The sequence below is a fragment of the Cibotium barometz genome, chromosome 11, assembly GCF_041138505.1.
Source record: "Cibotium barometz isolate CiBa-2024 chromosome 11, ASM4113850v1, whole genome shotgun sequence".
Classification (NCBI taxonomy): domain Eukaryota; kingdom Viridiplantae; phylum Streptophyta; class Polypodiopsida; order Cyatheales; family Cibotiaceae; genus Cibotium; species Cibotium barometz.
Window position 1 is genome coordinate 9,971,134 of NC_141056.1, and position 12,341 is coordinate 9,983,474.

Consider the following 12,341-nt stretch of genomic DNA (forward strand, 5'->3'; position numbering starts at 1 on the left):
CAGTGGATTACGGTTTCTTCAGGTGTCTCCAGCTGGATGCTGGCCCGTTCGAGACACTGGTCGCGCCCTTGCGAGTATGCGTGGTGTGCCATCCATCTCGTTCTCCTTCAGTGGTGAGCAGCATGGTGGCCTTCTCCTTTCCTCTCAGTGAAGCCCCAGACACAGCATGGGATTGCAACTCTGTAGAGGAAGTTTTGCGTGATCAGATACTGGAGTTTTCTCACCACTTCAGTGACTTGGGGCTCACGGACCTATTGCAGACCCGATTAGACTCAGCCCGCATGAGCTTGTTTGGTATAGGAGATTGGCGGGCGGATCCGGTCCACACCTCAGTTGAGGTGGTGCTGCTGATTCTCCTCCACGCCGCCCCGAGGATGCAGCCTACCTTTAGATACATATATGCAGAGGATTGGTCTCACGCCTATGCCCTGGACAGGGCGAAGGTGGAGTGGGGCTGGACACAGAGACAGGTCACCCTCGTTTTGGAGAGACTCCGCACCCGAACAGACAGTGACTATTCTCCCTCCAAGCCGGCGCCCAAGACTCACAGAGTGGAGGGCAGCTCATCCGGGCCGGCTGAGAGGGGTGAGCCAGTGGCGGCTGCTTCACTTGCCATAGCTCATCCATGAGGATCCTCTCATGGAACATCCAGGGTCTTGGTGGACCTCGCTGCTACATTGGTTGGGGCAGACTTCGCTAGGAGATCCAGAGGGCTCTCGTTGGAGGGCCCATAGATATCCTTTTCATCCAGGAGCACCACCTTTCTGCCGGGCGCACCCGCACCTGCGGGAAGATCTTGCCAGGCAGGCGTCACACTTTTTGGTCACCGGCATATGGCTCCCAGGGGAACCAGGGTGGAGTATGCATCTCAGTCAGCGAGCAGCTTCTATCCGAGGTTGTGGATTCTGGCACTCTGGTTCAGGGTCGAGCGCAGTGGATCATCCTTCGGGTTGGGGAAGACCGCATTGGCTTCCTCAACTTCTACGCCCCTAATGGGGCGACTGGGAGAGCTGAGTTCTGGAGCACCATTAGGCAGTCCCTCCCCATGGCAGACCATTGGTGCCTAGGGGGGGATTGCAACATGCTGGAGGATGCAGAGGACAGGATGGGGGGCAGCCAGGAGACCATTCATGGGCCGGAGCTCGCTGCCTGGGAGGAGCTAGTGCTGCAGGTGAGAGGCCAGGATCCGTGGACTCTCTCGGAGTTTGGCAGGATGCAGGGGAGTTTATCTTTCTCGCGCTCGGATAGACGGGCCACAGGAGTTGACCTTTCCCGCATTGACAGGTTTTACATTGATGAGTGGGCTTGCGATAGAGGTGGCACTGTGGGTATACTTGCAGGCTCTTCTTTTTCAGACCACTTTCCAGTGCTTCTCCAGATCGAGGACCCTACGAGAGGAGAGTGAGGCCAGAGCGTCCGGATTCCAGATTGTCTCATAGAGAAGCCCGAGATTGCGACCAGAGTTGAGCAGGTCTGGCGGGAGCTTCAGTTCAGGAGAGGATCGGTAGCCAGCGATCTTGACAGGGGATTGCGGGAGATCATTAGGATGCTCAGACAGGCTGCCCTGGACCGTCTCGAGGCTTTCAGAGAGCAGGAGAGGAGCCTGCGGAGGAGTCTAGCTTCCCTTCAGAGACTTCAGGGGAGGGATCCTACGAGCCCTTGGATTTCAGAGCAGATGGAGTCAGCTCGCACAAAGATCAGATCCATCGAGGAGAGGAGGGTGGAGTTCCGATTCCATGCTCGGGCATCTTTTTGGACACAGGCTGGAGACAGAGTGACTCGGGATTTCTTTGAGGTGACAGGGCCTCGCTTCAGACGAGAGGGTCTCAGGCGTCTTCGGCACGCTGATGGCCAGGTAGTGGTGGATCCCCCCAGGGTTCGGGTGATCGCCACAGATTTTTACAGGGATCTGCTCTCTGCTGAGCCGGCAGATGACAGGGTGAGAGAGGCTCGGGAGGCAGTCTGGAGCTTCACGAGACCGGTTGTGCCGGCCCATTTGCAGCACTCCCTTCTCTCCCCCTTCTCGGATGCGGAACTGGAGGCGGCTCTTCAGGCACTTCCTCGGGGCAAATGCCCAGGAGAGGACGGTCTCTCAGTGGCTTTCTTCCAGAGGTACTGGGGTCTCTTGCATAGGGGTTTCAGATTGGCATTCCAGGAGATCATCGAGTCGGGAGACATGCCGGACAGCATGGCAGAGGGGTTGATTCACTTGATCCCCAAAGAGGGAGGAGACAGACTGGAGATTAGACAGTGGAGACCGATCACCTTGCTAGGCACGGCCTACAAGGTCCTAGCTAAGGCGATCAGCAGGCGGCTTCAGCCTCACCTTCCGGACATCATCCACTCCACGCAGACAGGCTTCATCCAGGATAGGAGCATCCTGGATAACATCTTCTCTTTCTGGGAGGCTACGGCTTTGGCTAGATTTCGGCAGGAGGATCTGGCAGTGCTCCTTCTCGACTTCGAGAAGGCATATGATCGGGTGGACTGGGCCTTCTTGGAAGGCACTATGGAGAGGATGGGCTTCCCCCCTCAGTGGATCCGTGGGGTCTCTGCACTCTACACATCGGCTCATAGCCAGGTGCTAATACAGGGCGTGCACGGAGAGAGGTTCCAGCTCTCACGCTCGGTGCGGCAGGGGTGTCCCTTGGCGCCCTTTCTTTTTCTTTTTGTGGCGGAGGCCATGAGCACTTTCTTGACGGCACAGGATACAGGTTTGCGGGGCCTCCAGCTCCCCATCCGCACCTCGGAGGAGCTCCTAGACTCGGAGTTTGCGGATGACACTGCTGTCTATCTTCAGGGAGGGGAGGAGAACCTTCGCCGCTTCGCCTCAGCCATGGACAGGTTTTGCAGAGCTTCGGGCGCTTTGATCAACTGGCACAAGTCGTGTGGGTTGTGGGTCAATTCTGTGCCCCCCCCCGACTTGGAGGCCAGTTGATGGGTTTCAGTGGCTGGCCCCCGGCACTACAGTGCGCTATTTGGGATGCTATGTGGGCATTGACATATCTCCGGAGCAGCAGATAGCCCCCCTTCTTCTGAGCATTCGGAAGAAGCTTCTGTATTGGAGTACCGCTCGTTTATCTCTGGCTGGCCGAGTGGTTGTGGCCAACCAGGTTCTGCTTGCTACCATGTGGTACATCACTTCTTGCTGGGCCTTCTCTCGGGCGTGCATTGGCTAGGTGCAAAGGCTCATCAGGAACTTTCTTTGGTCCGGTGGCAAAGTTTACAGGACATTTCTGGACTTCAACATTCAAGTCTCTTGGTACAAATTTACTCTTTAGCTTTGCTTATCATCCTCGGACAGATGGCCAAACGGAACGAGTTAATCAGATTTTGGAAGAAATGCTGCGATATTATGTTCAGTCTCAATTAGCTTCATGGGAAGAATATTTACCGTTGGTAGAATTTGCTTATAATAATTCTTATCATTCAGCTATTGGAATGACACCTTTTCAAGCAGCTTATGGCCATACTCCCCTTATTCCTGCCAACTTTGTTCTTCAACATAAAGTGGCTTTAGCAGACCACCTCATTCAGGAAATGCAAGATATTCTACTACAGATTAAGGATAAGATGATCAGCGTCCAAGAGCAATATCAACGCACAGCTAATAAGCGTCGTCGTCACATTGAATTTCAAGAAGGAGACTTGGTATTATTATATATTGCCCCTCATCGATACAAGACAGTGAAATCAGTTTTCCCAAAGCTTCACCCAAGATATTATGGACCCTTTCGTATTATTAAGAAGAACTCATCTCTCAGTTATAAGTTGGAGTTACCACCTTCTTGGGGTAGAATTCATCCAACTTTCCACATTTCTTGGCTCAAGAAGTTTGTGGACGGTGATTTTCCAGTTTTAGATCATTTGGTTTATGTTCCAGAAATCGAAGATAAACACATACTCTTAATTCCAGAGATAATTCTTGATGTCAAACAGAAAGAAACACGACATAAACTCACTACAGAATTTTTGGTTAAATGGAGAGATCTTGATGATTCCGACTCTTTTTGGCAAAGTGATGAAGACTTACAGGAATATCCAGAACTTCTTCGGGAATTCTTTCAAAGACAACCATCTCTTCTTAGCCGGAGTCTTATTTTAAGTGGGAGGGAATGTCACGATTGTGACTAACTCTCTTAATCTCTCCTTAATTACTCATTAATCCCTTATTAACTGAAAGGATACCTGTGAAGGGTCACACCCTTACACATGGGTCACTATCAAAGGACATGTCTATTCATTAAAAGGCACACCCTAAGTCCAAAGGACATAACCGTTGACTCAAGAGCCACACCCCTTCCCAGGGATGTGTCTCTTCACTTGTACCCCTTTCGGCCTCTATTTAAGAAAGGCCCCTGTCTTAATGCAAACATCTCATCTCAATCTTTCTATCAGCATTTGTCTTATGTTCGTTAATTAAGTCTTAATCATGTTAATAAAGCTATAAAAGCTTCACATGTTGTATTGGTAGATTGATGTGGAGATCTAACCTGAAAGTGGCTGACATTTAGGTAGGAATCTGGTTGTCTCAAAACAAGGTCCAAGAAGGAAGTGATCACTCTAACCTGGACTCATGGGTCTAAAGGAGGTCTTATATGGAGTGTATCTTGGTGGTATGTGATGCTAGGATATGTTGCATATAGGATTTCCGCATGCATCCATATTTATGTTGGGTGTTAGTTGACCGAATGTAAGACGCACTGATTTTTGAATCCATTACAAGGAGCAGGGAAAATGGATTGGGGATTGCAAATGATTGGAGTGCTATTGCAGATTGATTGCATCTATGATTGGATCTAGGATTGGGGTGGTGAAGCTCTTTGTTTCGTCACTGGTATGGTGAAGCTGCTATGTTTTGCTTGTTCTCAGTGGTGTTGGGAAACCAGCTTAGTTACCAGTAGATCTTGAGGCACGCACAATATAATCTGCAAAGATCCATACTCAGAGATTGTATCACGGATGGCATTTCAATTTTCAATGGATTTCATGGATAGATTTATTCTTCTGTGAAGGGTTAGTTTGTGTGCCGAATATCGCCAGCAATTTAAATATTTGGGATCCACAAACTGGTGACTAATGGAATTGTAAAACATATATGGGGCACATCCTTGTGGTATTGGACGCTAGGGTCTACTTCATGTGCGGTTCACGGATCCTTGGTGAGGTAGATCTTTTAACCTCGCGATTCTTTGATGGTAAAACTGATGTTTTACTTGCCTTTGGTCATGAGCTATGAGCTCTATCCTCTAATGTGGCAAATGTACAGTTATTGGATTCGTTATCCAAGACTATGTGGTAGGTTGCTGACTAGTGGGGTTATACTAGTTAAACCTGGTCCCAGTAACACTGTCATGTTGTTTGGCATCTATATTACCTTGACACAGTGGCTAGGCAAAAATTGAAGTTTCTAGGTACTTCAGGCAATCAGGATTGACTGCATTGAGTTCCTACTCATGATGATTGTCCTCGCTCTGTCACGCAGCAGAGAGGATATATCATATTTTGGTGGAATGTTGTATGCATTCGACGCTAGGAGACCATATGATTTGGTTAAATTTGCCTGCGATGATGCTAAGCATAGGACTCCTAGTGACAACTAGCTTATGTTTAGTGCGGGTTTTGATATCTCATGTTTTCCTGAGACTTTAGAACTTGAAGGTATAACTCCAAGAGTAGTTAACCCTAGAAAAGGGTGGATGGTTTGTAGTCATCGCATGGATTTGCATTGAGAGATATTGACTTGCACTAGAGGGGTTTTATTGGCGGTGTTCTATTTTGAACATGATCTCAATGTCTTATATCAGTGGTGTTTTGGATTGAACATGGTCCGCAGAGTCACGAGGGATGGAGAACGGTAACAGCGGACGGGAACAGGACGGGGGACAGCTGTATGTAGGGAACAAGGACGGGAGTAGGAACGGCACTTAAAAATTACTTTGTCGACGCCACCCACTCGCCTATAAGGGCAAAGCTTGCATGCCCATGGCCGTGCACCGCCTCTATGAGGGGATGGGGTGTGATTGACCTCATCCCAACATGTCCATCCCGTCGTCCTTCTACAGGTAGTTGGAACTTGAAGTGCCGCCGCCACGTGAGGAGGATGCCATGGATGATGGATAATGGATGCCTCCTTGTCACTTGATAGCTTGAGAGAGAGAGAGAGAGAGAGAGTGAGGCTTGAGCCTTGAAAGTTGAGGGAGAACATGAGTGTGAGGGTGGGTGGGGGTGTGTGTGTGTGTGAAGCTTGAGAGAGAGTGTGCGTGAGGGAGAGTGTGTAAGTCATGAGAGGCTAGAGCTTGCTTGTGTGAGAGCTTGAAACTTGAGACCATGGCCCTTAAGGCTCGCCGCTTGAGGGATAGAGTGTGTGTGTGAAACTTAAGCTTGAAGTGTGAGAGGAAGTGTGTGTGTGTGTGTGTGTCTTCGTGTAGGGAGGGAGGCAAGAGAGAGGCCAAGGCCCAAAGCCTCAAAGGCTAAAGGCCTATGGGCCAAGGCTAAAGGCCCGCGAAAAGCCCCCCCCCCCCCAAACGGCCAAAAAAAAAAAGGTCAAAAATGTGACTATTGCCCAAACGGTAACTTGGGGCGTTCCAATGCAGCCATCCCCTCCTGGATCCATCCCCGGAACGCCGTCCCTTGTGAGGGAACGCCGTCCCTTGTGAGGGACGCCCAACTGGGGACGTCCATCCGTCCCCGTCCCAAAGTGTTCTCGGCACGATGTCCCCCCGTTCCAAGTGTCCATCCCCTGTGACTATGACGGTCCAAATAGGAGCATTCCCTAAGGTTACTTATGATGAGAGTGCAAAGATACCAGATAGTTGTATGATTCTCGAATACGAAAGTATTTGCTTAGCATCCTCTGCCTATTGGGCAAACAAGAAGGTGCATTAGGTTTTGGAGGATATGCTTTATGCATACGTCTCCAGTTGACCATCTGATGGGAGAGGTACATCCCTATGTTAAGCTTTGTCTACGTTGTACTAGCATTCGGATACCGATTACAGTCTTGAGTATGCTGATGTACAGTTTTCAACTTGCATCTCCGGTAACTATGGTACTTAAGGATATTTGGATTGATGCAAATAGAGATTTATGAGAGGATAGCTAGTCGGTGCATCAGATGCTATCAGGAGCGTTCAAGATAGAGCATGGTTATTTTCTGATAGGAGGCATTCACCAACAAAGTTACCCACTTGAATGCTGGGTTGTTTGAGAGTACCCGACAGTTCTAAAACATTATGATCGGGGAAGGCTGGTAAGTTATTCCCTAGGTATGGGGTATCATGTTGTAGCTAGAAGACAATTGTCTCAGTGATTTCAGGTTTTCCAACTTCCTAAGGAGATGGGGGATTGAGGGATTGTTGTGTTTCTCAAGAGCCTGAGTAGGTTCTAGTTTTCTCTTGTTTCCACAGTGATAGTCTGAAGGAATAGCAGCTTCAACTGAGCTGATTCTTGGATACCCAGCTATGTGGTTTCGTTAGACAGAAATGAAACCTGATTTCACAGGCAAATGTTTGAGGTGGCTATGTTTCCCAAGCTTTATTTCCAAGAGTGGAAATGTTTAATGAAGGGAAGTATGTTACATACCTAATACTAATCCTCAGGCTTAGTGGCCAAATCCGGTAGTGTTAGGGGAGCCCTGTGATTAGAGGAAGCAGGATTATGCAAGCGACTAAGGCTCATGGTTAATAATAACAAGTATACTAGCTATTTATGACCAGACAATTATTTATAGCAGCACTAGCCACTATATAACTGAGACTTCGGTTATTATAGTTTTCATGGAGTTATTCACTCTGTGGTATGTGATGGACCAGGATTACCGTCAGGAACATGATTGGATTTGACGGATCATGGACGGTCATGCCAAAGGCCTCAGCAGCCAGGCACAGGGGTATACTAGTGCTGACTGGCATGGTTCGTGGGATTGGAGCCTTAGCCTCCGGCTCAGGGGTGATTCCGGATAGAATCTACAGTTGGGTGGTGAGCTAGCTTGCACCCCTTCCATTTGGTACTAATCTGGTTGTTTGTGTTTAGGGAGATCCTTGTGGATCTTACAGGGCCTCCTCTGAGATTCCTTATCCTTGTGGATCTTACAGGGCCTCCTCTGAGATTCCTTACTCTGCGGGGACTGGCTGTTTGACCAACAATAGGAGTCCTGTAGTTGGGTGTTCAAAAAATAATTGTCTTCTACAGTAAATTTAAGGAAGCCTTGGTACACTGCCTGATATAAGTTGCTCACCAGGATGGATTAGAGTGTGCCACAGTCATGAGTAAATCACTTGGATTGAAGTCCTTCATGGTCTTTGGCTCAACCATTCTTGAGCCCTTTCATGGCTTTGATGGCGGTGAAGGCAGGGAGAGGGTCGTCTGAGGTGTCAATTAGCAAGATCACCATATCCACTTCATGGGCACTCTCAGAGGGAAAGAATCTACTCTCATGGAGACAACAGGGGGCTTGCTTTGACACTTGGATGCATCTGCCAAGAGAGGGACTCACAGTGAACCATGGGAAAACAAAGATTATGGTCTTAACACAAATGACAGAGGATTACAGAAGAGTGAGTTCATTCGACACAAGCTGTTGAGAATGTGAAGGCATTTATTTGCCTTGGGGTGGTATTTTTGGGACCCAAAATCTCCAGAAACCAGCCACAGCATACGCATCGAACAAGCTATATAGCCACTTGATATGGGACAAGGCAATTACATAAATCACAAATGCACAGCACCTGCTGACTCATACAATGCTGTTAAACTAGCAAGACAAATGCATTTGCAGCCAGCCAAAAGCACGTTTAGCATAGATGTCACACATTTGCACCATTGAAACAGATGTTTTCATCAACCGTGCCCCTATTTTTTGCATTGGCCACTTCACATCAAACAACAACATTTCTTTTGGCTCCACCGTCTATTATAAAACCCTTCCAAGGGTATTAAACATTTTATTTATAAAAATCCTATCAAAGACATGCATACGTGAAGGACCATACCCCCTGATGATTGTTGCTTCCTGGGGACACAAACAGCCGGCAGACCTGCCTCTGTTCAAAACAACAGCCAACAGCAGACAAGCATCTAGTCAGCAGTGAGTAGCACTAAGAACAGCTATGGTTTTGAAAGTGTTCAAGAATATGCAGAAGGAAAAGAAGTAAAACATTGTACAATATTTCAGAAATAGTATGCATATCATTTGCACCTTTGGGTGCAAAACCATTACCAAAGACCGCACATGAGCACGCAAACAACACATCCTGCCCCCCCACCCCCAAAAAAAGCGCAAACACACATGGAGTCGCTGTTCAGAAAAACATGCCGCCTCAGCTGGTGGCTGCAACTTGGACAACGACTTCAAAAGAAATGTCACATGCGGAAGCTCTGGGAGTCTTCTTTCAGCCCTAAACACCTGTCCTAGAACACCCTGATGCAGAACGCAAGCAAGAGATGGAGAGAAGAGAGAGAGAGAGAGCTGAATTTTCAGTATATTCATAGTATACAAAAAGGATACAGTTCTGGCAAGCCATTGGCTGCCCTTCAAAAGGTAGCAATACCTAATCTACGCCTAGTTTAGGATCTAACACCCAAGTAGGTGAGAGATAACTAGCAATGAGCTATGCGGCTGCTTATATAGGCTTTGGAAGCTCTAGTGGACTGGCCACCCAACAGCCACCTGGTCCATTCCACTACATCTTCCCTACCAATACTAGCTGCAATAGCTCCATAATCAAGTCCTAAATCTGGTTTTTATCTATTGCCCTTCAAGGATTAGCCCAAAGATAAGCATGTACATGTCATGCACATAACATCCCCCTCTGCTAAACTTGATGCTTTTGACCCTTGGATGACTGTCATCATCCCTTTGTCTCCTCATGGACTCCCAAACATGTCATCCATCCTTTCGTGGGGCAACCTTTTCACTAAAAACCCTACCCTATCTCTGACTCCACTCCAAATCTGATCCAAGAATCCGTGCTTCTCGCAATCCAACAAGAGGAGTACAAGGCCAGGCCCCAACCTTTCTAGATTAGACCGGTTTTATGTGGATGAGTGGGCTTGCGGCCGCATAGAGCAGACTCGCTGGCTTCAGAGCGCGCGAAGGAGCATCCGTTAGAGCCTTGCCTCCTTGGAGAGCAGCTTCAGGAGAATACCCCGAATAGCCACTGGATTGAGGTCTAGTTGGCTGCGACCCGTACAGAGCTTAGCTCCATTGAGGAACGGAGAGTGGAGTTTAGATACCATGCTAGAGCCTCCTTTTGGACCCAAGCGGGAGACAGAGTCACCGGAGATTTCTTTGAGATTTCAAGCCCGCACAGGCAAAGAGATGGTATCCGCAAGTTGCGAGGTCAGGATGGATCCATAGTTGCGGATCCCCCCCATGTGCGAGCCATTGCCACGGATTTCTTCCATTCTCTTCTCACGGGTGCCCCCCTATCCTTTAAAGTGTTGGATGTGTGTGAGCGGGTCTGGCGGCACACAAGAGAGATGGTTCCCCCCGCTCTCCGAACTTTCTTGTTTGAGAACCTTTACTTCAAAGGAGCTTGCGGAGGCTCTGATGGCACTCCCAAAGGCCAAATGCCCAAGAGAAGATGGGTTTCCTTATTTCTTCGGCATTGGGATCTCATGGAAGGCGGCTTCAAATCTGCCTTCAATGAGATTATGACCACAAGCTCCCTGCCGTAGAGGCTATCAGATTTGATTCCCAAGGAGGGTGGTAACAGATTGGAGATTTGGCAATGAAGACCCATCACCCTCCTAGGGACCACCTAGCAAATCTTAGCCAAAGCCATCAGCCGACGCAACTGCAACCTTTCCTCCCCAATTTGATTCATGGCACACAAGCAGTTTTCGTCCAAGATTGGAGTATACTCAACAACATCTTCACTTTGGGAGGCGACCACTGTAGGATCTTATAGTTCTCCTTTTGGAATTTGAGAAAGCCTATGAAAGGGTGGACTAGGGATTTCTAGAGGGGATGATGTGCCAGATGGGATTTCCCGAGGAGTGGGTCCAAGGTGCTTGTAGGTTCTATTCGGCTTCTACACACAGCCAGGTTCTCATTCAGGGAGCCAGAGGTGAAAAATTTCCACTTTCTTGCTCAGTCCGACAGGGTTGTCCACTGGCACCTTATCTATTCTTGTTTGTTGCCAAGGGCATGAGCAGTTTTCTCTTCCCTCAGCAGACAGGGCTTCAAGGGCTGCATCTTCCCATCCGGGCGCAGGAGGAGTTGCTTGACTCAGAGTTTGTCAATGACACACTAGCATACTTATCCAGAGATGAGGAGAATCTCTAGAGGTTCGCCCATGCGATAGAGATCTTCAAATTGAAAAAAAATTTGGGCATTTTGCTTTGCCTGCAATTTGGGGGTTTTGAAATTGAGGTCAAAATCAGCAAATTGAACCTCTTATTTGCAGAAATTTGGGGGTTTTCAAAATTGAGGTCAAAATCAACAAATTGAACCTCTTTCACTTGCAGAAATTTGGGGCTTTTGTGAATATTGGCCAATTAGATGCACATTGAAGCGATTGGAGTGCATAAAAATTGGGGATTTTATGATTGGAGCATGTAATCGGGCATTACAGCTGCGATTTGTCGCGTATGTATACACATTGTGTGTAATTGGCAATTTGGTGCAGGTTTACACTTGCTTTGGTTTGCAGGCATACATTTGGTTGCCTGGCAGTGCACATTGGTGCTTGGTTTGCTTGCAGATATATTTTGTTGACATGGCACAGAATGCTACAGATGTATTTGGTGTGCTCACCCAGGAGGACAAGCTAGATGGATCTAACTACTCCCTCTGGAGTTTCATGATCCGTAATTTGCTGGTAGCCAAAGGGCTTTGGGGCATCGTGTGTGGAAGCAATGTATCAGGTACGCAACGAGGCAAGAGTTGCCTACTTGAAGAGGCAATTGGATCTTCTTTCTATGGATGAGGGTGACTCCATGGCAGATCATCTCACCAAAGTGAAAGATTTGCAGGAACAATTGCTCAACATTGATGAGGTTATCCCAGACAAACACATGGTCACCAACACTCTTCATTCTTTACCGCCTTCCTACTTGGGCTTTCACACCTCTCTCAACCTCTCAATGAGAGGAGGTGGTGATCCCGTCACTTTTGAAGAGCTCGTGGGTTTACTCTTGCATGGGTTTACTCTTGCAGGAAGAGCAAACAAGAGCAAACTTATCGAGCAACCGTGGTGGAGAAAAGGCATTTACAGCCAAGGATAAGGGTAAAGCAAAGAGCTTTAGGCATGGGGGACAATAGTCTAGCAAGGCTGGTCATGGACAGCCCTCTTCTAGTGGTGAAAAGTCTGACAAAGGGGATGCAAACAAGCCCA

The 12,341-nt window shown here is 48.1% G+C and overlaps 1 protein-coding gene across 2 annotated transcripts in view; it reads right to left on the reverse strand.

Moving 5' to 3' along the window:
- Positions 1-12,341, reverse strand: part of LOC147633735 (uncharacterized) — a 49,735-nt gene that overhangs the window by 15,878 nt on the left and 21,516 nt on the right. For both annotated transcript variants that reach the window (XM_086804764.1, XM_086804765.1), the window contains exon 6: positions 8,994-9,044. In XM_086804764.1, coding sequence (XP_086660890.1) covers positions 8,994-9,044 — 51 coding nt within the window. The remainder of the gene's footprint in view (positions 1-8,993; positions 9,045-12,341) is intronic.